Below are 26,088 nucleotides of genomic sequence, written 5' to 3'. Positions count from 1 at the left end.
GAAAAGGCACAGCCTTCCTGCCTGTTTCATCTCTGCCTCCCAGAAATAAGAGTGACTCCAGGCTTTTCCTCCAGGCATCCTTACAAGTATCCTACTTTTTCTTGTGTACAAGTACAGAAGTGGAGACAGCTGTATCCTAGAAAGTCAATCTAGTCCTTACAGCTCTAAATTAAATTAGCTTCAAAGTAGTAACAAAGAAGAACAAGGTACATGAAATGCACTTAAAAGCTTGCCAAAAGAATGCCCAGGCATTCCTCCTAATACAGTGCAGGGCTGGCACTGCCTCCCCAGGCAGAAGCCATTCCTCAGGAGATTGTGTCAGCTCCCTCCCCAGGGTCAGATGTCACCAACATGGCTGAGGCTGTGACAGCTTGTCATTCACATCAAGATAAAGAGGCTGGAAGGTTCGCAATCAGACAGAATTCTTGACAAATTCATCACCCAGGCAGTTCCAGGCTGACAGTGTGAGAACCCAGCTCTCCCACCCCAGGGACACAGGGAAGGGGACTGGGAAAGGGGGTCAATATATCCTTGATTGATTAAGAGGAGTGATGAGGACACTCATCGAGGCCACATCTGCTAACAAGCACCAGCAGAGCCCTACAGAACATCTCATACACAGTTAAAGTGTGTCAGGGAATGAGGTTAAATCCCCCTCCTTCCCACAGGCAGCTGTCTCCACTCCCCATCCAGTCACTACTCAGTTCAAAAGAGCCTGGTGTTCTCTTGGCTCACTCCTGAGCTGTCATTTCATTTGTAGCTCATCCATTCCCAGCAGCTTTTTGCTCTGGAAACCACAATTGACATGAAGACTCTGCTGACAGGAGAGTGTGAGCTCCACACATGGGGGAACACACCCAGCCTCATTTTTTTCACTTCGGGATCATTCAGCCTTAAACTGTTCCGAGTGCTGTGCACACCCAGAGTAAAGGCAGGGAGAGGGACACAACCTCTGCACCCTGCTTGGGGCATGGTGAAGTCAAATGACACTTCCTGGGGACATACCCAGGAACCCTGGGCTCAAATCTCAGCAGGACAACTTGGGACTTCTTTAAGAAAAATTGAACTGCAGGTGCTTTGTCTCTGATGGCGAATGATTCAGGGAAAGTTTGGGGGTACCCAGGGGTTTATGATGCCAAAAAATAAGGCTGCACATACACCATATTGCTGGCAAACCACTGCAAGATTTTCATTTTATGAATACTCTCAATTACTGGCGGTGAAATATCCAAGGGCAGCTTGTGTTGCTGACAGCCCAGGTAGAGAAGTATCTAACATGTCACTGCTTGTGCCCAGAGCTATTTGGGAGCATAAAAGGGAGGCTGGCTTCAATGCAATCAAGGCTGAGAGCCATAGCTCTTCCTGACTGCTGGTTAGTACAAACCATCTCTAAGGCAGCAGTAATCTCAGGGTACAACATCTTTAAAAAGCACTTTGTAGTGAAAGGTTCCCTTGAGCTGTGTTTTAAAGAGTCACCTTTGCTGCATGGAGCTGGGCTGCTGCAATGGATGGGAAACCTGAGTTCTTATTTCAGCTTTTCCTGTGGTTTTCAGAGTTTTGAGGTCTGTTTTGTCTGAGGGTTTTGGTTGGTTGGTCTTTTTAACCAAAGAAACAAACAGCTTTCAGATAAGCCAATTTAAAAAAAATGTGTACAACATAAGAGACTTGAAAAAGACATGAATTATGAAGCTGAAGGACTGAGAAAGCATCATCTTCCTTGATCTCTTCCAAGAAAGAAGGCTGACTTGTACAGAAGCCTTCTCTTCACGCAAGTGTCAGATGTTTAAGAATAAAAGAAGGAATGACTTATTTTGAACACAAGATAAAAACCTCTATTCTTTTTAATCTGATGGTGTTGTTTCAATGTTACAAAGCCCTAGAAACAGATCCATCAGTTTGACTTTTATATTGCACTTCACCCCTCTGGCCCTATTCAGATGAAGCACATCCATAAGGTCCAGCCAAAGGAAACTCAAAGCATAAAATCTCTGGGGAAGGGGGCTGGATCACAAAGGGTTTTTTGAATGTGCCAAAGCTGGAAGCTGTTTCATGCAGCAGGTGCAAGTGCAAAAAGAAACCTATGAAATGAATCTCCTTGCATGCAATGCATTTATCAATCCCCATGAGCTTCCCAAGGAGGTATCACTTCCCCTGTTGTGCACACAGGTCAGGCTGTTTCTATCCATTACCAAACACCAAAGGATGGTGGAGAGAGCTAGACCTGCCTGAAAAGCTCATATGCAAGTGGAATATCAACAAAATATGCAGAAGAAAATGTGCAGAATAGGTCACCAAATCTTTCCTGTTATCCAGCTATTCCACTTTTCAACTTCTCTAATGATTGTGGTCCCTAAGTACATCCCCCCAGCACTAAATTCAGCTTGAATTGGGGACTTTACAGTTTGTTGGTCCTAATTGATGCTGCCAAAGAGGAACATGTTTGGAAATACTGGGGTATTCATTTGTATGCCACACGTGCACACAATACTGAGCTTAATTGGCATTATTAAATCAGCCTCAAATTGGGAACAATGCATAAACATGCTCGAGAATCACAAAGTAACATTCTCCTACAGATTCACAATAGGCATCTTGACCTGAATTTAAAAGGCATTTCTATGGCTAAACATGCAGGTAGCACTCAGCAGGATTTTTCAAAGCTCCTTTGTATACTAAGGTCAGAACTACCTTTTAACTGTACAAGTTAATCCATTAACCTGCTGAGAGGCTTTCTTTAAAGGTTGCATTCCCTTTCATCCTCACACATTTAAATGTCTCTGAAAATCTGGACATTCATTCAAAAAATTAGATCTCACCTAGGTACCTTCAGTCAGTGCCAATAGCCAGTTTTCAGAAATTTTTCAAATGTGTCTTTGTGCTAGAAAAAAAATGCTCATTTTACCCACCATGTGTGCCAAAACAGAGGGCTGCAAAACATATGCAGAATGCTGCTAGAAATGTATAACACTGACTAGCTTTGCCACAGGTAAGCATGAAGTTTCAGGGGGAAAATATGTTGCAAATGCAGAGCAGGGAGAAAAACTTATTAATTTACCTGGGATTTTCAACAAGGATTTAGCAGAAAAAGCCATCCTGCTCTTCACCTCTCTGTCATTCTGTGGTTTGTGTTGCTGGATAGTGAGGGTGGGGATGGTGCTGTATTGTGCAGCATATCCAGAGATACATCTGCAGGTAAGGGAGACAAGGTGTGGAAAGCAGACAGCTTTCCCACTGCCCTGCAGCAGCTTTTTGGATCCAAGACTGCCAGGCTGTGATAGGGGAGACAGAATAACTTGAAGACTGATCAGGCTCACCCAAAACAGGGCAGATGCTGCAAATGAGGATGCATTTTCTGCAGAAGCTGTCCCTGTAAGCAGGCTGAGCCACCACCCCCAACACCTGCTGTGACCCTGTCCTTGTCCTGTCCTCCTCCCCACAGCTCTGCAGGACAGAAGTAGGACATCTGACTGCAGGGAAGGCAGGCTGCAGGTCTCTGCATCCACAGCTCCTCAAAGAGTAGCCTGTATGAGACAGCAGTGGCAACAGCATAGGTAGGGTCCTGAGAAAGAATGAGATTTTTTTTCATTTCCCTAGAATGCACAAGAGTCAGAGAAATAGGTTTAGAAAAACTGCTAGATCATCCACATAGCACTTTGCCCAGCTGGTGCCTGAGGTTCAGCGTGCAGGAAAAGACTTTGAGAGGATGGGCAGGAAGATGGCCAGGGGCAGCCACAGCACAGCCTCAGCTTCCCTTCCTCATCTACAAATGAGGGGATTTGAGAGCAGGCAGCTCACACCAGCCTCAGTTCTACAGCACCATGGAGCACATGAGGCTGGTGCTAAGGCAGCATCTGGCTGCTGAGCCAGCCTAACCCTAATCCTCATCTAGCCACTCACAGACTAATTAATTTTTTTCAGTTGCACATGCTTAACTCCTTATTAAGCAATAACCTGGTCACATCATAATGCCCATTCTTCACAACATTTAGCTAGAATGTTTAAAAGGAAGATAAAGTCAGTAAATGTCAAAATGCAGCACATTCTGGGTCAAATTCTCTTGATATTCGCTGTTTGAAAGCTTCAGTGTCACACTGACATAACTGCAGGGGCTTTTGGAAGCAGTAATTTGTGGAAGCCTAAATAATGAAAGGTAAGGGTTGGGTTTGGTTTTTTCCCCTTCCTCTCCATTGGAAATGTTCCATTTTATATAATTCAGCCAAACTCTGGGATCTGAAAACAGACCCCATATCAAAGCCAAGGCTAGTAGAACTTAAGGTGTAAATATAATAATGGAGCAGCAGGGATAAAGAATTAAAATTAATAGGAAAAATCCTGAGCATTATTGGGATGGTTCTTCCACATGTCTGTTTTTTCTGCATAGTAAAATTTGGAAGGTTTTTAAAATTGGAATGACCACAAACTTTTAAGTGCAATTTTAAATAATGAAAACAAGGAGGAAATTAAGCTTTTGACTAGACAGTGACAGCTGTTGTGCCATTGCAGCATATGCCCTCTGGTCCACACAAAGCCTGAACTGTATCCCTCCAACACAGGAAAGAAACACATGGGTTTGGTGTGCTGAAGTTATAGGATGATGCTCTCTTTTCTATTCTGCAATAATCTGTCCTTTGCTGTCTCAGAGCCATGACCTTCCCAAGGTTTGCACTTCAGGGGGAGTTTCCATTCCCGTCCCCAGAGCTGCAGCCATTCATGCTGGCAATCAGCAGCCCTGTTCTTCCTCAAGTCTTCAGGGTTCTCCCCTCCACACTCCAAGCCCTGCCTCCAAACACCTCCCACAGCAGCTCAGCTCTGGGTTTATTTACAGATTTTACTGGCATTGCTGCAATTCCAAGTGTTGCCCTGCAGATACAGAGACTGAGAAGAACTGTGCCAGCATTAGAGAGCCAGAGCCCTGCACTGAATCTGTGCCACTGCTGTTACAAAACCTTCTCTCCCTAAAAAATTCATTTCACCTTCATTGGCAAACACTCTATTATTTATTTTCTCTCTTTCATTCTCTGTAGTAATTGTTTAGTAACCATTCAAAAGAGCCTGAAAACTGAAGAACTTTGCAGCTCTCTTTCACCCACAGGAAATGAGTCTCCTGTGTTGCCTCTATCTCTAAATCCAGTTACTCTGCTGCTGCTACAGCTGGTGAGGCTCCAGCAGTGCTATCAGGACAGGGAACCCTGCAGCAGAAGGGCTTTTGCTAAGGCTTTGACAGTGTGTCATAGAACTCTGCTCAGGGCAGGTCTAATCACTGCTGTGCTTTAAAACCACTGATAATTCTAGAGACTGGCTCACACTCCACCTGCCAGCATTGCCAGCGCTGCTAGAGCTGGGGGAAAGCCTCAGCAACCACAGGAAATTCTTGGGGCTGATTTCTTTGTAGGGACAGCATTGTGCAAATTGATTCTGTGGAAGTTCTGCTTGGAGAGTTATTTTCATTGTTTCTTCCAAGTTTCCCTTGTCTATCTTTGGACTGAAAGGTTTTGTGGGGAGGATTTCACAGCTGCTATCTACCCTCTTCATAAGGGCAAGAGGCTTCTGTGTGGGAGGAGAAATGGCAATAAATCAAGTGAAAGGCAAAGAAGAGGAGATTGCTGGGCTCTCACATGTGCTGACACACAAGTGAGTGCCCTCAGCTTTATCTGCTCACTCTCTGGCCTCTGTCAGAGATTCACGTCATTACCCAGCCCAGTGATTCCCAAGGGGAATTCTTTCTTTGTCTCCTTGACGAAGGAAAACCAATGTAGGCAAACAGGCAGGGTGGGCACCCCTTCGTCATCTCTACATGCACATTCAGATAGGCTTTGTTTGGAAATCCCTTCCCTCCAGGGCTGCCTGGCTGAGGTTTTCTGAAGGCTTGGCACATCACAGCCACCCCAAACATGATTACAAGGTCACATAACCACATTGCTCAATCCTCTCCTCTCTGCACAAGCTCCACATTCACTCCACAGTCCACTTCAGCTGCATTCTTCCTGAACATTAAGCCTTTCATAAATTCACTACTGTTTTTCTCTCCTCTTTCTCATTTCCCCCATCTGTGATCTCACTGAATGCCTCAGACAGAGCTGAGTGTACTCTCACTACCCTTAGTAAGGCATGATAACGGTGAGGGTTTAAGCATATGAAAAGTCTGATCTCAAGTGATTTGCCCACAGCAACACACAGTGTTTAACACCTCAAACATGAGAGATCCTTTGTCTCCTAATATTAGACTTTTTGCCGTCTTTACTCCTATAGCCCCACCAGCACTAGTGAAAGATCCCCCTGCACCTCCAGACCAGGAGCCTGCCCACTCCACATCTCACAGATAACCCACCAACTTCCAGAAGGCATCCCAACCCTTAATTTCTTCCTAAATGAAGAAATATTTTATAATCCTTCTAGCTGTATTCTATTTTTTTTTAATTAATAATTCCACTCTGATTTTGACTTGCTACTTACAACTTGCTTGGCACAACCAGTTCACACTAGTCTTGACCTAATATCGCATGGGGACTATCATATTCAGCTGCAAGACAGCATTACTAATGTTAACAATTCATCTAACTTTGGGAAACACTCAGAGATGCAACTGATATATGAAATCAAGTCACACCTCCCATTTGGATGGTAGCAGCAGTAGATTTCATGAGATGGTTACATGGGATATACACCTCAGAGAGATCCTGGGAGGCAGGAGGATTGCATTGAGGCACCCAGGTGTTAGTTTTAATCCAGTTAGAACAAAGACCAACAGCAAGACAGACACAGCAACATGAACAATACTTCCAGACAAGATTACTTGTCCTAAGAAGCTTAGGCAGCCCACACTGGAGGCCCGGAGCATTTGTTAGGAGAAGGAGGAAGATTAAAGCTCAGGGAATCTCCTGCCCAACAAACCCAGAGCTGCCTGCAGTATGGACATACCCAAAGCCATCACATGAGCCCAGCCATGAACTGCATCTGCCATAGCCACTGGCTGTGAAAAGCCAGCTTGAGAACAGCAGGGACTTGCCCTCACAGCATCTTTCCAAATATAGAACTCTAGCTCACCAAAGGGGAGAAATAATGGGCAGACAAAGAAAATGCCTTCAGCTGAAAGCATTGTTTCTCTTTCAAACTCTGGCCTGAGATAGATGTACAACATAAGCTAGACCTAAAAGAAAAAGGCAAGCATCTCTTTCAAAATAACAGCCTCACCAACTTGCTCCATTTATAAATCAGTTCCTCCCTTCCCATGACATAAGTTCAGACAAATTTCTCTCCATATAATGCTCATTCACCAATTTTTAATGCCTCAGAGGTAGGGGCATCTGTGGTGAAACATGCCATTCCAAAGGCTACCAAGAGATGGCACCAGGATTTCTGAGTGCCCCGTGTTCACCCAGACCTCTGGAACAACCTTGGGAGATGCTCTTCCTCTCCACCTCATCAATTCCTCATCTATTTTCAAATCTCAGCAGAAAACATCTCTTTTTCTCTTGTCTCTACCTTTTAATTTTTCAATTTCTCTCATCTACTGCTATTAACAGCACAATGCCAGTAAAGTGTAATTCTGAAATGCAACTCTGTTCTGCAAAGCAGCACTGACATACCACCAATCTGAAATGAGATTTTGTAACAGATTATTGATATTAGAACAGGTCATTCTTTGAGAGAAACCACACAGACCGTAAAAATAATGAAAGAGAAGGAACTGCATGAAACTGGGACACCTCTGGCTCCAAGATCATTACCTCTATTACAATAGCTCATTGCAATAAATTTGCACAGTAGGGTTTATTTACTTATCTTAGATACAACCATCTCTGCTTCATGTTATCTGAGATTATATAAAGTGTATCTACAAATTGACTAAAAAGAAAATTTTTCAAGACAACATTCTTTTCTTTGTTGCTGGCATAGTCTCATTCACAACAATATTTTCTAGTTTTATTTAACAAGACTTCTAGGATAAATCCCATGTAGATCAAGGCCAGATGGGAAGCAAATCATTTAGCTGTGATATAGCTCAAGAGAAATGGTTTTTTCCCTTCCTATGAATTTTCTACACGAATGAAGTGAACCAAATAGTGCCTGTTTATTCTCAAAATGCTAAGCATTGATTAATTCTGACCACATTCCAATAGAATCATGTGTCACTTTCCAATTAAATATCCAGACTGCTCAACATGATTAATGACAAAACACAGACTAACAAGATGAATTAAGAATGATTTGCTTTTGATCTTCTATCAGGAACCATTGCCAAATAAACAAAGGCATAAACCTGTACATAGAGCATTCCTCAAAAAGAACCCACCACAACAGCTTCTCTATCAGGTTGAAGAAGAACCTGAGAATCTGAACTAATCACCAAGTTTGTGATTAGTTTTGAGAAAGAGCAATTCTGCTCTTTCTCAAAATACAGTCTTCGGTGGCCAGATATACCACATATTCTGTTCAAGAAGAGAGCAGCTGGAATTTTAGACCAACCCAGGAGATGGAATTGCAGTAAACGTTTATGGTGGTCCTACCAGCAAGACAATATCCAGGATTAAGGATAGGGAAAAAAAAATCAAACTGCCTGCACTGGGGTCTAGGGCACATTTGCAGTTGTATCTCTTTCATGCCTCTCCATCATTCTCAGAAGACAAGGCAAGTCCAGTACTGGGGATGACCTGAATACATCTCCTCTCTTTGTCTAAACAGCAGAGTAATGCATATATATATATATATATACACACACATATATATATATAACCCTATACTCAAAGCCTAATTTGAAGTTATGTAACGTACAGCCTCTTGACTTATATCTTCAGCATTTCCAGGGTCTTCATATTCTCCTTGGTCAATCTGACACAATATCTGATTAAATATATTAAATATGGCTTTTAGCTTTACATGTGCTCTTTGATCACCTTGGCATTTCTCTTTTCACTTGCATGAGCTCTGCTTCCCATAGCCAGTAAAAATCTCCTCAGCTCCCACTATGAGAAAAATATATAATACAGGAATCACTTCATGGCCATGGCAACAGTGCCATCAATATTCCTGCATGTTTCAGGCTCATCCCTCCCCACCTCAAATCACCCCTGAGCACTTATCAGCAAAGAAAAGACACCTCTGGTATTCTCACTCCTCCTGGGTTTTGAGCCCTGACACCAGATAGCTCTGACTCCACTTGACAAATCTCTTTCAGCAACTCCTACCTGACCCAGCTTTAAATGCCCATTATGCCACTTCCAGGTTGCCCACTGCAGACTCATCCTCCACTGCACAGAGAGAAATAAACATTTGCAAGACCCCAAGTTTCTAGAGGCAAACATTTGCCACAGGTGAAGAGAACTTGCTTCTTTTTCCCTTCAATATGTGAGGAATCCAGATAGCCACCTCAGGTGAAATAGAGTTACATGGGAGGATTTCCTCCCTTTAATGAAAAGGGAGATTATCAGCAAGCATTTCAGGCTCTGGAACTATCCAATAAGCACCAAACATGAGAAGAATTGTGATCAAATGTCAGAAGTGGGTAATTCTGGACATGAGCAAAGGCAGATAATTTCTGCATATCACATTTTCTAGTGAATTAATTTGGCACCATTCCCAGACCCTTTTTATTCACTTTCCACTTTTAATTAAGTAGTCAAACTTTACTGGAATAGCCCAATGCAGAAAGCCAAGTACTCTGAATACCCAGAGAAAGAGTTTTTATTTCTGATGAATACTCACTCTTGTTGTAATCTTTCATACGAGGTTTATGCGAACACTTAGCATGAGCCAGCTCTGCTCAGTATGATAAATAGATGTACTCATAGAGGTTTGAGAAACAAAGACATTTTAACAGACTATCCAAATTGCTTCAATAAAACTGTGCACCAGCCTTTTAACAGCAGAAAAGGAAAACATAATGGAGGGAATGACCAATGCACCAGCCACCCCACCATTTGCCATTTTCTAAATGGCACAGGTCTTCCTCTTATGAAAGGAGAATAAACTCAGATTATCAAAGAGGCTGAAACCAAAACCCTCAATTTTCGGCATGAGGAGTCTTAGAAGGGCCTGCACAACATGAAGCCACAGATAACTCATGGTCTCCAAAGCACTGGTGAGGATATGTGACAACCTGGACAGAGTTGTGTGAAGGGACCAGCTCCTGGCTGGCCAGAGAGCAAACTGTCTCCCACTGTCACATCCCACAAGCCATCCAAACACAGAACAAGATGGGAAAACAAGCAACAGTGTTGAAAGGGGACACTGGAAAGTAGGAGAGGGGTGGAAGCTGTGGAACATACAGGGAATAATAAGGATGAAAGGTGAAAAGAGCAGTGATTATTGCACTGTGCGAGGCATCAGAGATGCTACGTTAGAGAAGGTGTTGATGGAGTGAAGATTTGAGCATCCCACACAGACTCCTATCAGATATCCCAGCTACTGACATAAACAGAGCTGAGAAAAGCAGAACATCATCTGGCTTTATTTTAAACTGTCCCTGTAAAAGGTATCAGAAAGCCTTCTCTGCAGCACAGCATCATGAAAGATGGGAAAGACAGCCTTCAGTCTTGGATTTCACAGTGGTTAACTCAAGAGACCTCAACACCACAGAGAGCTCCATGTTTTTCCCATGTAGCTTTTACCTCAGATATGGATAGTTCTGGAGAGATCCACAGCCATGGCACCAGCAAGCTGAAGACCTCAAATGCCTAACTAAAGCCAATAAAGCCCATGAGTCACAGTCTCAGGGGAATCAGAGCTACTTGGCACGTACCCAGAGAAGGTCAATTGGAGCATGGGGAGACTATTTCTAAATACCCCAGAGCTTTGCCACTGGGAAAAATAAATAGAACTATGGATCTTGTTTCCACATCTTAGCGGGCTAAATAAATAGCTCTCACTATAGGGCACTCTCCAGGGCAGATTCTTAAAGTGACCTTGGCCCTGCTGCTGCCCAGGGCAGGAGAAGGCGGGTGCACCCACCAGAGCAGTGGTGCATTTTCAGTGCTGCATTCCTGGCAGCTGATCAGAGAGCCAGGCTAATCTCAGCTCCCACAGTTGCCGGCTGTTCCTTCACAGCAAAAAGGCAAGCCATGGTGGCACATAGTTATGAGGTGGAGAGAAGGTACCAAGAGCAAATACAAAGTGAGGGGCAAAGGATTGCTGGGACAACATAGGAGTTTTTCCTCTGTTGGCAGGTTGGAGGTTGGTGCTCTCTACAACTTATAGGCGAAAAGAAACAGATGCTTTTGTGACCAATACCACAATCCCAATTTCAGCATAGCCACAGCAGCTTTGGGAAGAGCTGCACCAGTGTCAGAGAGATGGGAGCACATGCTGAGCTAGACAAAGAACATGACCCCTTCTATCTTTTCTATCCTTTTTATCCCCAGCTCAGCAAACCCACCCATGAGCTCCCCACCTCAGTCACCTCACAAAGCTTTTGCTAGAGCAAGTCAAACCATGGAAGGACATTTTCTCCACATGTACCTACCTCCATTTCTGATGAGCTTCAAAGATGCTTAGGGCTTTCAGACTGCAGCTCTTCCAGGCATTTGCTAATGCTGGGAGAGAAGATCTGTAACCTACTCTACAGTCTGTTCTTCTGGTCTCAAGACCTAAGTTCTTGCCAAAAATATCTTCTAAAGCCACTTTCCACAATGAAAGCAGCACTTCCAAGTGAACTGCAAACAAACAGAGCCTCAACTGACTAATGAGAAACTAGTGCCTTTTAATGTGTTGCAATTGTGTTTTAACACAGAACAGGCTTGTGTGGTTCTCATGACGTGAAACAGGCTGTCTCCAGCGTGCCACTGAGCTTCTCAGCCGCCCCTAGTTATGAAACAAAAGGCTCAGCTCTGAGCCCTGGGCAGGCCAGCTGAGTGGCCACCAGGCTTCAGCTGATTTATGGCTCTTGTTCATTAGACCAAGAGTAGGTGGGAACCAAATCATCTTTTCATGTGAAAAGATTGTGTAAAGATTGTATGCACTATTTGCACACTCATGAAAAATATGTTTTAAGAAGAGCATTAATATTTTAGGAAATAAAAATAAAATTAGGAAACTGAACTAGCAGTGAGAAAGCTCAGGTAGACAAAAATTAATACACAAGACACCTTTTTCAAATGAAAAATAAAGTCAAGATTTTCAGTAATAGGTAAATAGCTATTAGGTTATCCCTATAGCTAATAGGTTATCCCATTAGCAATAAAATTGGATTTGCTGAGGGCAATTTTGAGGGCAATCTGGGGGTCTGTGTTCCAAATGGAAAAAAAATGTCCATAGAAGAATTCAAAAGAATCCTTGTACACCAGAACAAAGGGAAGTAAAAGCTAAATATTGCATATTGACAATGTGGAATCATTTAAATCAAAAGCAGCATGTTTCTCTGATTGCCTCCCTTAGAAGTGAGTATTTTAGAGCGCTTTACAGACTACATTTACAGCAACCCTCAGCAACACTCCCTGCATCTCCAAATGTATCTCAGCAAGAAGCCAGGCTACAAAGGTGTGACAGAGACCAAGGTTTCCACTTCCTCTATGGGAAACAGTCAATGGTAAATAAAGCACTTCTGCACAAAATTCATTTTAAAAGCCTTTAGTCAGCCAGTCCCATTGCTCAACAGAAAACTGATACAGGCCTAAATCCCATCACAAACAGATCCTGGTCTGTCACAGAAGCAGAACTAACACCGGTCTAATCACAGCCAACACTTCCACAGGAAGGAAAACAGGGAACTGAGTGGAATTTGCTTAGTTAAGCATGGTCTTGGACCCATCAATCACTTTTGGTTGCCTCAGAAGCCAAGCCCAATGTCTAACTCATTCTGGACACCCCTGTCATACACAGAACATGTCCACAGGCTGCCTAAATCTTAAAGTTATTACATGAGGCCTGATGGGAATGTTGAAGGATGCTCAGATATCCTAGGGATAATATCTTAGTGGTAGTATTCTTTGGATTGGGTAATATCCAAACATCTGTGTAAGAAACATCCTGGTATCCCCATGCAGAGGAATCTCAGGTACTTTGTCTAACAGAGAACTGAAGCTGTGAAGCAGTTCCAGGTACTTGGCACTGTGCTAGAAATCCAAAAGCACAGGCAAAAGTGAGTTGGCTCCCACCAACCAGGCAGCTGCAGGAAATTGTGCATCTGCTGGGCCCCCTCAGTATCTTATTTAGAAAAGCAAACTGTCCAAAAAGTTGTGTATCTCCAGACATGTAGGCAGAGGAATGAGAAGAAAGGTGCACTTAGCAAACAACAGTGCTGTGTGTTGATGTGCAGCTTCAGCACTGGTGGCTGGTGGAAATTAATTCAAATTCCTTCCCAGTTGTTGTGTAACTCATGAAATTGAGAGAACTGGTATCAGTCTTTGATGGTAACAGCAGGATGGACATTATTTAACACATCCAGGGTGACTGGCCCCCATTTCAACCACAGCTAAGCAAACTGTGGCCAAACTGTTGTGCTGTGTCTGTCCATCCTTCCTACCTCGTGCTCTACCTGAAGCTGCTTCCCCAATAACCACCAGCCACGGACCTCACCCATGTCAGGTCCATGCAGAAGCCAGAACTGGCTGAATGCTGCCCTGCCCTTGCTGACACATGCCTCAGCAAGTAGGGACTGTGCCCCACAAGCCATTGCATGGCCCAGCAGGAGAACTGGCAGGTTCTGTGTGGCTTAAGCAAATGGGATTGTGTGGGCACAGCTCACAGCAGCAAATTCCTCCTCCTGCTTTTAAAGAGCAAGCCAGAGATATGTGTTTTGCTCTTATAAAGTTTGCCTTGAAAGGCATCTGAGGAAGTGGTCAGAACAGACAGCTTGGGGACTAACATTCAGCACTGAGATGAAGATATAAAATGGACTTGATGTCTTCAGAAAAGAACTATTTAAAATATGTGGAATGGCTTGAAAGCAGATACAAATTAATACTAGTATGAACTGTCATACTTCAAAAATATCATGATGACCAGGTCATGACCCTCTGCAAATGGAGGATGAGGCAGCACTGCCTCCATTCCACTCCATCTCCCTCCAGGCTGATGGTGGCAGGCAGTTCTGGCTGAGTGGGAGGCAGGAGTGCCTTGTCTGCTGCCAGCACATGCTTCTCCAAAGCCAGTTGTGTCTGGGAAATGAAGGAGGGTACCTTGCAATCAAACTGCCATCGCTGTCTAGGGCACACTACAAATAAAGGGCCACCAGCATGAATCATATGATGAATCACAGCATTAATGTGTCCTTCAGGGAACTATTTCTGCCTCTTAAAAAACCCTGCAGGTTTAAAGTGAGTGGAAACTGCATACACTTCTGATTCCTTTGCCTCTTCAAGTGGAACCAGAATTTTATTTCTTGCTGTCCTGGAAAGATGAGCTCCCTTGGGGCTACTGCCTACCTGACCGTCCTGACGTGTCTCTTGCTGTAGGGAGTGATGACTTTGAAAAGCAGCTCCATGGCTCCATTGATGCCCAGCATAGTTCCTGTGGTAACTATGGCAATAAAAGGAAAAAAGCAGTCAGCTCTGAAGGAGGCAGCTGGCAAACATTGCTTAGAAGAGATGTGGGGAAGAGTAACTGCCCCTGGGGCTATGAGCTCTCTAGGCTCCCATCTGGACTCTACAGGTCCCCTTACAAACAATGAAAGTGAAGCACAAAGCTGTCTGTGGACACAACCTGAGCCAAAATCAGGTGCAAAACCAGTCCTGCAGCTCTTTCCCAATTTCCCCAAAGCCCCTTCTCCTGTAGACATTGTCTTCTCCAGAAAACAGATTATAATTACAAAAGGGTCTTCTCCTAGAAAAAAGTGACAGAGCTCAAATTTATCCTACATTTCCTACATGCAACTCCGTGAGGACAGTTCATTTCATAGGGGCCTAAAGGGCAGGGTTTGCTTTCTGTGCTGTTATTCAGCAGAGTGGAAGTGGGTTTGGGAGGCTTCTGAATGCTGTTTAATTTCATCTAGGCCAATTTTCCCTTTAATCCTTTTTAACAAACTAGTAACTTTTTTAGATAGATTTTTTTTCAATCAGTTTCAATACCTAATGCATAGCCTAGGTGTTTAGCCAGACCTCCCCACTATGAGACAGGATATCTCTGTGTAATGAAGGAACAAATCCAGCCCTGAAATATTAAATGGATGCGACCAAGGTGAAAGGATCAGTAATCAACAGCAGCCAGAAGGAGCCCTGGCTGCCTGCCCACCGCTGGGTTTTGGCTGTTTTGTAGATATCTCCCAGTGGTCATCAGAGAGCTGCCAGAGGGCTCATCATCTCCTGCAGTCCTATGGTGTCCCTGCCAAGCTGTCCTGTGATGGAAAGCCTCCCAGGCCTGCCAGCTACACTCACACTGGCTGGCAATTCATTAGAGCCAGGATGGTGGACAAGGCTGCTCAAACTCATCCTGCTCCAGAGCAGCCACAAGCATCTGGTGGCAGTGAAGGGATCAGCCCAGAGTGGGGCATGAGGTGAGGCAAGGATTCATGTTTACTGCTTCCATACCTAAGCATTCCCAAGAGTTTTGTACAGTTTTGGCTTCCTTTAAGTTCCACTCCATAATTTTTAAGGCTGAGATCATGTAATCCCCTGGTTTAATATCGCACCCCTACTGATTTTCACCTAACCTCCCCTGAGGCTTCCCAGCTGGGCCACAGAAGCCAGAAATTCAAAATTATTAATGGAGAGTGCTGGAGATACCTGGAGAGTAACAGATGCTCCAGCAAAAGTGCAGAGCTGGGGTTCTGGGCTCTGACATTAACAGAAAGGAGGGCAGGCTGCAGTGTGCATCCTAAAACCTCTGCAGAAACAGCAGCTGAGCTGAGTGCAGGTGCACTGAAGCAGGGAGCAGGGAAGGAGGCAAATAACAATTTTGAGTGAGAGGCAGTACAGGGTCACTGCACAGCTGTGAAACCCAAATAAAGGCACATTTCATCTTCTGGCTTTGGCTGCATTTTCAGCCACACTCAGACTTTCAAACACTGCTTATCGCTGGGAGAGGGGTTGAGTCTTGAGGCTTGGCTGCTTGCCTGAGGAAGCCCAAAGCATGAAGCCAGCTCCTGTCCAGGCAGAGGGGACCTGCAGGGCTGGCTGCCAGGAGAGCTAAATCTCAGGAGGCAGACTGCAGACAGGATGGCCATCAAGAATTATCTGCTGGGTGAGGGATGTAGGGAAGGAGAGGAAAGGGTTAGAGTGAGCAAAGGGAATTTGTGCTGATGAGCTCAGTGCTTTATAGCCTGTATGAATCTGTAACGATCCCGAGAGAGAATACTGGAAATCCCTTTGCTTGAGTCACTTAACATGAGGGCATTGCCAAGCAAGAAAAGCTGGGAGAATGAACATCTGAGGGGATACTAGCCAGAAGACCAGGATCTAATATCTGCTTCCTGGGGGACCTTGAATAAGTAACAGATTTCTCTCACTCTTTGCTTCTCCACCCTCCTGGAGCTGCTCTGAGGACCAATACAATCAACAATAGTGAGATATTTGGCTGTTATGGTAATAGCAACTGTATAGAGACTTCAGGTACCCAAGTCTCAGAGCAAAAGAATTGACTGCCTATATTCCAGAATAGGAGATCTTTGCCATGAATATTTTTCACTACAGCACTTTTATTTCCATAGCTCACAGATGAAATGCACTGTAAAGGCTGCATAGGCCCCTTGAGGAACACCTTTTTCTAAGGTTGTTCTGGCTTTTGTGCTTTTCTGTATATTAATGGTGCATGCAGGCACTAACCCTACCAGGAATCATGTTTCTTTGCATTGAAATGAGTAAAAAAGAACCCTGGTGGCTGTCACACAGAAGAAAAGAGGAAAATCCTGGCACTCACCATTAGAAGCACAAACCCTCAGCACCCAGAGGCAGTGGGTGAGGTGCAGGTGGTGGCCCAGGTGTCTTCTGGTCAAGCTCAGTATTATATCAGTGGCTTCTGCCTTCTGCACTTTAAGCCCAAACTTCCTATCTGTGAAAAGAAAATGAGAATTAAACTATCGTAAAGGCCAGGTCATTTCAGCTGTGCTGCTAAACATTATGTTTATTAAGCCTTGTAACTCAAAATCCTATAAGAAAGGCATTCAAATGTATCAATGATTTAAACCAATATTAATCTCACTGAAAATGGAAAAACATGGGGCTCACTTTAATTCACCATATACGAAACACAGAATAGTCTAGACTGAAAAAGATCTTTAAAGGCCACCTAGTCCAAAGCCCCTGCAATGAATTGCACTAGAGAAGGTTGCTCAGAGCCCTGTCCAGCCTAACCCTTAATGTTTCCAGGGATGAGGCATCCACCACCTCTCTAGGTAACTTGTGCCAGTGCCTCACCATCCTTATCATGAAATATTTCTTCCTTACATCTTCTCTCTTTCAGTTTAAAACCATTACTCCTCATCCTCTACCAACAGGCCCTACTACAATATCCATCCCCTTCAGCTACTGGAAGGCTACAATGAGATAATCCTGATTTTGATTTTGACTCCCCTCCAGAAGCTCCCCAGCAGTACCTCATTTTTGGCCCCCCTGCAGAAGCCCCCCAGCAGTACCTCGTTGGCCCACCCTGGCCAGCAGGCGCAGCAGGGGCAGGAGGGTGCCATGGTCAGGCAGCTCTGTCTGGGCAGCCGTGGCCAGGGCCTGCAGCAGAGCCTCGCTGCCCCCTTTACTGACCACGTAGTGAATCCTCCGTCCAGTGCCTGGGGAAGAGAGCAGAGACAGCTCAGAGCATCCCCTCCCTGAGCCGCAGCTTGTTGTCTCATTTATCAAGAGTTCTAGTATCATTATAGTGCAAGGATTCCATATCACCAGAGTTTCATACCTCCGTGATGTTTCTCGTAGGCAGCTCCTCTAAGCACTGACTCTTCCTGGTCCTTGCAGTAGTCATCTAACTCCAGTTCCCACCAATCCATTCTTTTATAACACCGTTCTTATTTGGTACAGGTGTGGCCTATTAACATCAGGCCTGCTCCTAATCTTTGGTAATTGGTTCAGCTGCAACTCTTTAGGGGATAAGATTACATTTTGTACCACCTTCATTTACCCATACTGTATCCCCCTACAACAGCTGTCACAAGGCCTCAGTCTGCAAGGAGCACATGGAGCTTCTGTGGCCTTCAGGCAATATTTGAGTGCCATGAGCATTTGGAGAACTGGCCATGAATCCCTGGTGTCCCCAGCCTGGGGACATGGATGCAGCTGTGTGCTCTGCAGCTCCATGGATGGAACTGCATGGTGGAACTGTGTGCTCTGCTACCTGTTGTGGATGCCATGGGACAGAGAGAGAGGAACAGCAAGCGTTTCTCACAGCGGCCTGTGAGAAATTTTTGGGAGTTGTAAGGATGTTATAACTCGTTGAGTATAAACAATTTGCAGGTGATGTTTTTTACTTTGTTTTTCTGTTCCTCTCAAGGACAGTGTGTGAGGAAGATGTTTTTGTTAGTTAGCCAATAGAATAGAATCTATTCTACTACTCTACAAAACTGCGTGGTTCTTTTGAATAAAGCCTTCTTTCCCTTTTCTACAATCCTGTCTCTCACCTTTTCCTGCCTCAATCTCAGCACAAGAGCAACAACCTGTTACCACAACAGCCCTTGTCTCCCCAAACCCACGTGCTGCACAAGTTTTTCAGTGTGCACTGAAATGTGGCAGGGAGGAATGAGCCCAGACACCGACAGGTTTCAAAGCAGCAAAAGGCTCAGTGATCTTTTCTTAGATACTGGAAATTAAACAAGGAAAGAACTAAAGCTGCACTGGGCTTCTGCCAAATGAAAAGGAATCCTAGGGAAGCCTTGGGGACAGCTTTCAAATAAATGTGGGTCTCCAAAGGAACCACACTCTAACCCTGGGAGCCTTAGTGTGTTAACAAACATTGATCCAGCTCTGTGGCTGGGGATGCTGCTCCTTCGGTTCCTAGGGGAGAGCAGGATCCCCTGTTCCCCATGGAGGCCATCCTTATACCCAGCTGAGGAACAGGGCTCCAGGGCTCCAAAAGAGAGGCCCAGATGGACAGGTGGTGTCTCTGGTGGGGCTTCCAGGACTGGGGGACCCAGGAGGATCCAGCACTCACCAATGCAGCCCCCACAGCCTGGCAGCTTAGCTGGGTTGGGAATTGTTTAGTAGATTATATTTTTGTGTTGGAGCAGAAAGGAAAAGGAACTTGACTTTTTTTTTTTTTTTTAGTTCTTTTTCCAATACACTTATTTTTTCTTGCAGCTTTGAGCACATAAAGTGACATCCATTCCCTGCAGCCCCAAGGCAGAAGTGCCTTTTGGAGAGAGGCTGAACCCTCTGCATTAGAGGGTCCCTGACACTGAAAATCAGGTTCCTTTCCCTGTCTCACAGTCCTCTGTCCAATGGCACTGGTGAACATTTCCAGGGGATGACTGCCAGGGCTTATGAAATACTTTGCAATCCATTATCATCTTCGAAACTAAAAAGAAAAAATTGAAACTTATCTCTGAGTCTCCTTTTCTTTTCTTTAACATATTGAATAAGTTCAGTTTTCCAAACACAGGAGTAAGGATTGCTGATCTATAGATACAATTTATATTTTTTTCACCTTGCAAACACCTGGTCAAGTTTAAATACAAGTATGAGTTCCCTTTCTGTTCTAACCCACAGCCATTGCCCCAAATCTTTGCTTCCTTACCCAAAGACAGCAAGTCAGTGAGGACACTGAGAATGTTCAGAATGACATCCTTGTCACAGGAGCTCTGGAATGGAAACACACCAAATTTACAGATCAGTTCAGAGCAGGACACTTTGTGCTGCACAGGGCTGCAGTGCATCATGCAGTGCAGGGGCACTGAGATCCTGGTTTGGATACTGAGCACTTCTGTGCCATCTGGACAGTGAATATGTGGAAACATATTGATGACACATTTTAAAAGCCTCTAACATATCATACTACACAGTATTTAATACACAGTAGAATTTCTGTAAAACTGACATCTAAATTCTAAACTAAGGCTCTCTTTTTTGATTTGATTTGGCTACCTCAAAGTTGAGGAAATTCTGTATCACACAGAAATGCTAAATGTGAGGTGTTTTTCCATGACAGCATCTCTTATTACTGGTGTTGAAGAACAATATATTTAAATTATGTTAATCCCATCTACTGATGGGATTAGAAAATCCCCCTGTCTTTGCAGCCACAACCACGTGGAAGCCTTGAATTTGAGAAGAAAAATTCCTAAGCTTATTTTTAAACTAATATAATTTTATTTTAAGACCAAGTTACCACCACACTTTGACACGACACATTCTGCTTTAGAGTCACTTTAAATTTTGCTTTAAAGGAAATAAGATATAATGCACCTGAGGAGAAGGAAACACATGATATCTACCATCCATCTGTGTGATACACTAGACCCTTTCTTTAATCCTGCTCCAAACAGATTTCACTGCTCTGATTAAAAAATTAATCACTGGTCTGTATTCCAATTAGAGGGACTTGGGTTAACATCTGGATGTCTTTATTTCTGAACAGATACAACACCACACAAATTTCTAATATAATACAAAACTTGAATTTGAGTAGCCTTGGTCCCAAAGAACCTTAGGATCACACAAACTATAATGGAATCACTTTATTTTCAATTAGATGATGACAATAAGATGAAAACTCACAAATATATGTCTCCCATATTTCTGAACGTTGAACTGCTTCAGAAACTTAACCTACCTTGTAACTTAAATTAACCTGGTATGTGTTCAAGGTATATGTGATCATTTTACCAGCCAAACTGATTCAACCATTCTCTGACATATTTAACATTATGCAACTGTATATTTAAGACAAGGAGTCGAAAAGTAACACCTATCAAAAGGTAACTCTAGAAAGAATATTAGGGAAAGTCTAATTCAGATCTGTCATAATGACTATTAATACAAATGGATCCTTTTTTCCCAATGGATCCCTGAAAAAGTCACAGTACAGGCTGACAGGGTGCTGAGGATTATTTAGCTAATTAGGGAACTGCAGTCCATATCTCCTCCTTAATTACAACCAGGGAGGGTATGCACTGGGTGAGACATGGGATGAAGCAGGAAATTGATCAGTCTGCAGCCAGAGCAGGTGACTGCCAGCCTGGAGAAACAGATTTCTACCCATCACAGAAATCCTGTAGGATGCTTGGCAGCTCGCTGCAACCAAATCTCCTTCTGTACTGGCAAACTGTACATGCCATTTTCTGCATGGAATAACTACATTAGTGCCAATGTTTCCTAGCTTCTGTATCTTAAACCTAGTGTGTGTTCTTAGATTTCCTTTTTTTGGTCACAATTATTAACAAAAACAAACTCCAAATCTCTGAAAAATGAGGTTTCCCATCATACTGGTTTTCGTCAGTTAGCAGAGCTACCAACCATTCCCTTCTCAGTATACATTCCAAGTGAGCCACAGGGACAAGAAGTATCAGCAGGGGAATGAGAGAAAAGAACAAGATGTGGTCAGGGAAGGGGAAAGAAGGAAAGAAGAAGAGTCAGATGAGGATGAGATTGGAGAATCACTTCTGAAATGGGGATCCAGTGGAGAGGGTCTGTGAGCACTGATGGCTTTCCCAAGGCTCAACTTGCTTTTGCTCTTAGCTAAAATCCACAGGCAAAGTGCCCCTCTCATCCCATCAGAGCTGGCCCATGCCCAGAGGGAGAGCCTGCTGTTTCTCTTTGTTATTAACCCAACAAGCAGAGATCTCAGCTCTGAACATGAAAGTTCAGCCCTTTTATGATCCCTGTTGAAATCAAAAGGCTCAGTGTGATAGGATTGCTGCTCCTTTCAGAGACAAGACAAACAGAATATGTGGCTTTAATGAAATCCACTAACTCATTTTTCACCAAGTATTGCCACCCTCACCTTAGAGGAGTCCAGATTTGTGCCACTGGCTCAAGCGGGGTCAGAGCAGTTCTGAGCAGCAATACTCTTGGGTAAAATATATCATTTTAGTCCTATGTTAATCTTCCTAATTCATGTCTTTGTTCATTTGAGCTGGCTCAAGTCTCCCAGACTAAACAAAGAACATTCAGAGCTCTCCTCCCAAGAGTTTCTTGGCATTTTTAGCATGGGGACTTAATAGCCAGGGGCAGGCTGTCAGGAGTGATGAGTATCCATCAAATTTACTGACTCCAGGAAGACTTACTGTTCTCAACACCTTTTTAAATACCAGGGTTGCCTAAATCAGACTGTCTTCTGGTTTTGTTTTGCTGCCTCTCAGTATCCCTTTCCTCTGTAGGTGGATGGATTACACATTAAGGTTTCAGTAATGAAGTCTTCATTGATTTATGCTCCTATTACACTGGGTTGTTTATTTTAACTGATTGGATTGTGGGTTCCTAAGCCATTAACACAAATAGTGATGACATAAGATATCCTCTGACTTTCCATGCACTTTATCCAGGGACTCAGGCAAACAAAGAACTTGAGGGAACGTGAAAAATCAACCTTTAAAATGTGAAAATTAAAGCTGGATGATATTGCCAAATATTTTACCTGAGTGTTTACTCTTGATGTTTTAACACTGAAATTCTGTGTTGGTGCTTCATTGCTTCCCTTCCTGCTGCACACCACTGAAGGAGTTGGATAATTCATGTGTTGGCTGAAACAATGGATAAAACCCCAGTCCCATTACAAGTTCCCACTAACTTTAGTGGCAAATAACACTGAATAACAGAGACTTCTGCAGAAGAGCACAGCTCCCATTTATAATAGCAAGATAACACAGAAAAAACCACCCTAAAGTTGCTATTGTCTTGCCAGATGACTTGCCTCTTGAAAAGAAACAGCTCAGTTTTGACTAATTACCTTCAGGTTTTAAAGTCATCAACGATATTTGGACATTGAAATCCATTAGAATTGATTGTTTACATTAATACACATAACAAACTCCTTGTGGATGAATTGCCAACGTATTCATTCATAAAAAATATTCAGTAAATCTTTTTGAACAGTAAGTACAAATGAGAAAATCACAACTTGTGCCTGATCTAAAAAAGATGAATAGAGTAATTTCTTTAATGCAAATTTCTTACCCTGCTCTGGTAAAAATAAACACATTAGTTATTTTTATTGAAAGAGATGTTTGATGTTTAAGAACAAACCATAACCAAAGAAACGAGAAAAGTAAAATTCCTCTTGCTAAGTATTTTCCATTCCTGCCAGTACTTACAAATGTTAGATACAGCATCTACATGTGCACAGACTAATGAAGATGCATTTGTTGTATATGGGTGGAATAAGAGGAGAGAAAAGTTCCCAGAAGCCTAAATTAGATTACAAAATTACTGACCTCCTGCAGAATTTCACTAAAAGGATTTAAAGTTAGAGCCAAATTGTTACCTATTAACAACAGCCTGTAGTTGCCTTTCAGAGCTTGTGGCTGGACAAAGGCTAAAGTAACAAAAACATCACTTTAAATATCAAGCATGGCTGTTCTTTCTGGTCAGAGCCCCTCATCTTTCTTAGCCTTACTCCAGCAAAGCATCCTGTCTTCCTCACCCAACCAGGAGTATCACAGGGCTGAGCGCAGATGCATTTAATCAGCTCCTGGCTGAGAGCTCCTCTCTGAGCTTTTCCTGAGAATTAATCCCTGAAACACTGGAGTTAGCTTGGCAGAAGCTCCTCAGAGATAAACAGCAGAAGGATGGAGAAAGCCAGGAATAAAAAAAATACCCCAGCACATCGTCATTGATAGGTTACAGGCAGCAAGTGATTAATTGGTGACATTGGGCTTGGAGGACAGCAGCTCGATCCCAGCATTTCTGAATGGCAGCTGGGGTTATTGCACTGACCCACAGTCAGGCAGGGAACAGCTCCTGTCTCCTTGTTCTGCTCCTGGGAACATGCCAAGACCAGCTGTTATTTACTCAAGACAAGATTATAAAATTGCCACTAAGCCACTGTACCAGGTAACCTCGGGGAAGTCTCTGGGGATGTTTTCCTCAAGACTCAGAAACCCAACAGAGGAGAGATTTTTCTTGTACCACCTGCAGGATAGCAGCCATCAGTGCATCCCCTTCCAGCACTGCATTCAAACAAAAACCTCCCACAAGCTCAGTCTTTTGGGCTTTTTGTCTTTTGCCCAAAGGCAGGTCTTTCCCTGAGTAAGACACACAACTTACTGAGACGGTTTGTTGGGAGTCTAAGCATTAACGCTGAAAAAGGAAGATGCCCAGAAAGAAATCAAACAGCATTAATTTGTGCAGTGTGAGATTTACTAATAAATATTTTATTTGAGGGAAGAAATACAAAGCAGTTATTCCAATCACAAAAATAATGAATGCAAAATGAAAGGAGTCGCTCTTGCAAGACAATGCATAACATGGTTCCTACCAATACATCTTTTAAATTAACTGTAGAATTGTCTCACAAAACTGTGTGACTGCTTAGGAAAAATCTCCCAAACAAACAACAAAACAAAATGGTCTAATTTTAAAGAAAAGGCACTGCTTCACTGAGCTAAAAAACTTCCAGACCTGTTTGTTTGGGTCTTTTTTAGTGAGACTAAGGAATAAGATATCCAGCTCCAGGGTTTGTTTGTTTATTTGTTTGTTTGTTTGTTTTAAAATAGCCTGTTTCTAAATACGGAAGCAGGGTTTGACCTGTCCAAAATATATCCTCTTCTCTTTCCCTTAATAAATTTGCTCACACAAATAGCACTCAGCAGCCCAACTGCCTGTGTAATGAGACTTACATCTGCAAGTCAGATTTCTCACTCTCTGTGCTTGAAGCCTATTGAAGAGAAATTCTGGTGCAAAATTAATAGTGGCTAAAATCAAGAGCAGGTTAGAGGTTGAGCAGCATTAGTCCTCACTGTCTCCTGAGACCTCTAGAAAATATTGGGTTCTAATTACTCTCTTAATGCTTAAATCAGAGAGTTCTCTACCAGCAAGGCAGAGGTGCCTACCAGCCCAAAGTGCTGGGCACAGCCATTCACCACTGGCATTATGGATTTGCCAGCTGGATATCTCCTTCCTACAGCTGACTATCCAGCCTTAGAGTAACTGTGAAGCCAGGTTTGGTGCCTTATGTTCTGTGCTTTGTCAGAGTAAATTGCTTTTTCTAATTTAAGAGAAGCTAAAAATTCACACTTAACTAAGAGAGCAAAATACCCTGGAGAGTTTCTTGTCTGAATGCTCCCATCCTCAGCCTCAATATTCAGCCAGTAAAGCATGATTTTTTTCTTGTTGGAAGGTCCACAGTATTTGTTACATGGAGGTTTAAAAATCATTATTTCTGAGGGGGAGAAAAAGGGGTTCAGAGATATTTGAAATATCAGTAGGCAACCACAGAGTAAGGGAGGATTGCAATTAAAGTGATTGTAGCCCAAATTTTGGCATAAGTGGAGCACCTTCTTAACAATACTACCATTATCCAGGTTTAGAAGGATCCCAAGAAATTATGGTCAAGCTACCCCTGCTCCCAAAATAGCCATCCAGACATCCTCAGCATCACCACAGGCGCCACCATCCTCTGTGGCAAACAGTACATGCTTTTCTTTGTCCAAATCTGCATTTCCTCTTCTGAAGAGCCAGATAGGCCTGAGCAAGGCAGGGAGCTCAGAGGAGACATGGAAGGAGAAGGGGCTATTTAAAGCCTCAGAGAGGAGGACCCTGCTGCTCTGGGAGCGTCCTGAGTGACCTCTTTAATCCTGGGAGAAAGGCGTCCGCAGCTGTGGGGGATCACGTAGCCCTCAAACTGTACCCAGGGCAGCCAAGGGGCCTCCAGGGACAGCACACGTGGCCAGGCCACCTCTTGCTCCTGTTCCCAAGCCTTGGGACAGGTCTCTCTTGCTGGCCCTGTGAGGCATGGCAAGCACCCCACTGAGCCAAGTGCCAGGCATTTCTTTTCCTGCTGATGCTTCACACCAAACCAAGCCCAAGGCAGAAATTATGGGGTTTAGATCAGAAAATATGGCAAAGACTCATTAAAGATATCCCTCCATCTGGCCTGCTGCAATCAGGTGGGTGTCACCCTGTTTTTTTTAAGATTTTCTAAGCTTTCTGATGTTGACATTCTTGTAGTGAACTTTCTCACACACTTTCTGTAAATAACTTGTTGTTTTGCATTCCTTTATGGAGGAGGAGAAAGTTGATAGACTGTTAGTTTGACCAGTGTCACTGGAAAGATGGCACTGTCACCCTC

At 43.5% G+C, this 26,088-nt stretch overlaps 1 protein-coding gene across 5 annotated transcripts in view; it reads right to left on the bottom strand.

Moving 5' to 3' along the window:
- AGBL1 (AGBL carboxypeptidase 1) overlaps positions 1-26,088 on the bottom strand; it is a 273,234-nt gene that overhangs the window by 233,592 nt on the left and 13,554 nt on the right. For 4 of the 5 annotated variants that reach the window (XM_074549221.1, XM_074549222.1, XM_026791321.2 and 1 more), the window contains exons 2-5: positions 19,600-19,663; positions 17,501-17,647; positions 16,786-16,917; positions 14,358-14,451 (exon numbers count right to left, since the gene is read on the bottom strand). In XM_074549221.1, the coding sequence (XP_074405322.1) occupies positions 14,358-14,451; positions 16,786-16,917; positions 17,501-17,647; positions 19,600-19,663 (437 nt within the window). The remainder of the gene's footprint in view (positions 1-14,357; positions 14,452-16,785; positions 16,918-17,500; positions 17,648-19,599; positions 19,664-26,088) is intronic. The other variant, XM_074549224.1, reaches the window with a different exon arrangement.

Source organism: Zonotrichia albicollis, chromosome 11, assembly GCF_047830755.1.
Source record: "Zonotrichia albicollis isolate bZonAlb1 chromosome 11, bZonAlb1.hap1, whole genome shotgun sequence".
In the NCBI taxonomy this organism is placed as follows: Eukaryota; Metazoa; Chordata; class Aves; order Passeriformes; family Passerellidae; genus Zonotrichia; species Zonotrichia albicollis.
Note: the sequence above shows the minus strand (reverse complement) of the source record. Positions and strands in the feature narration are given on the sequence as shown.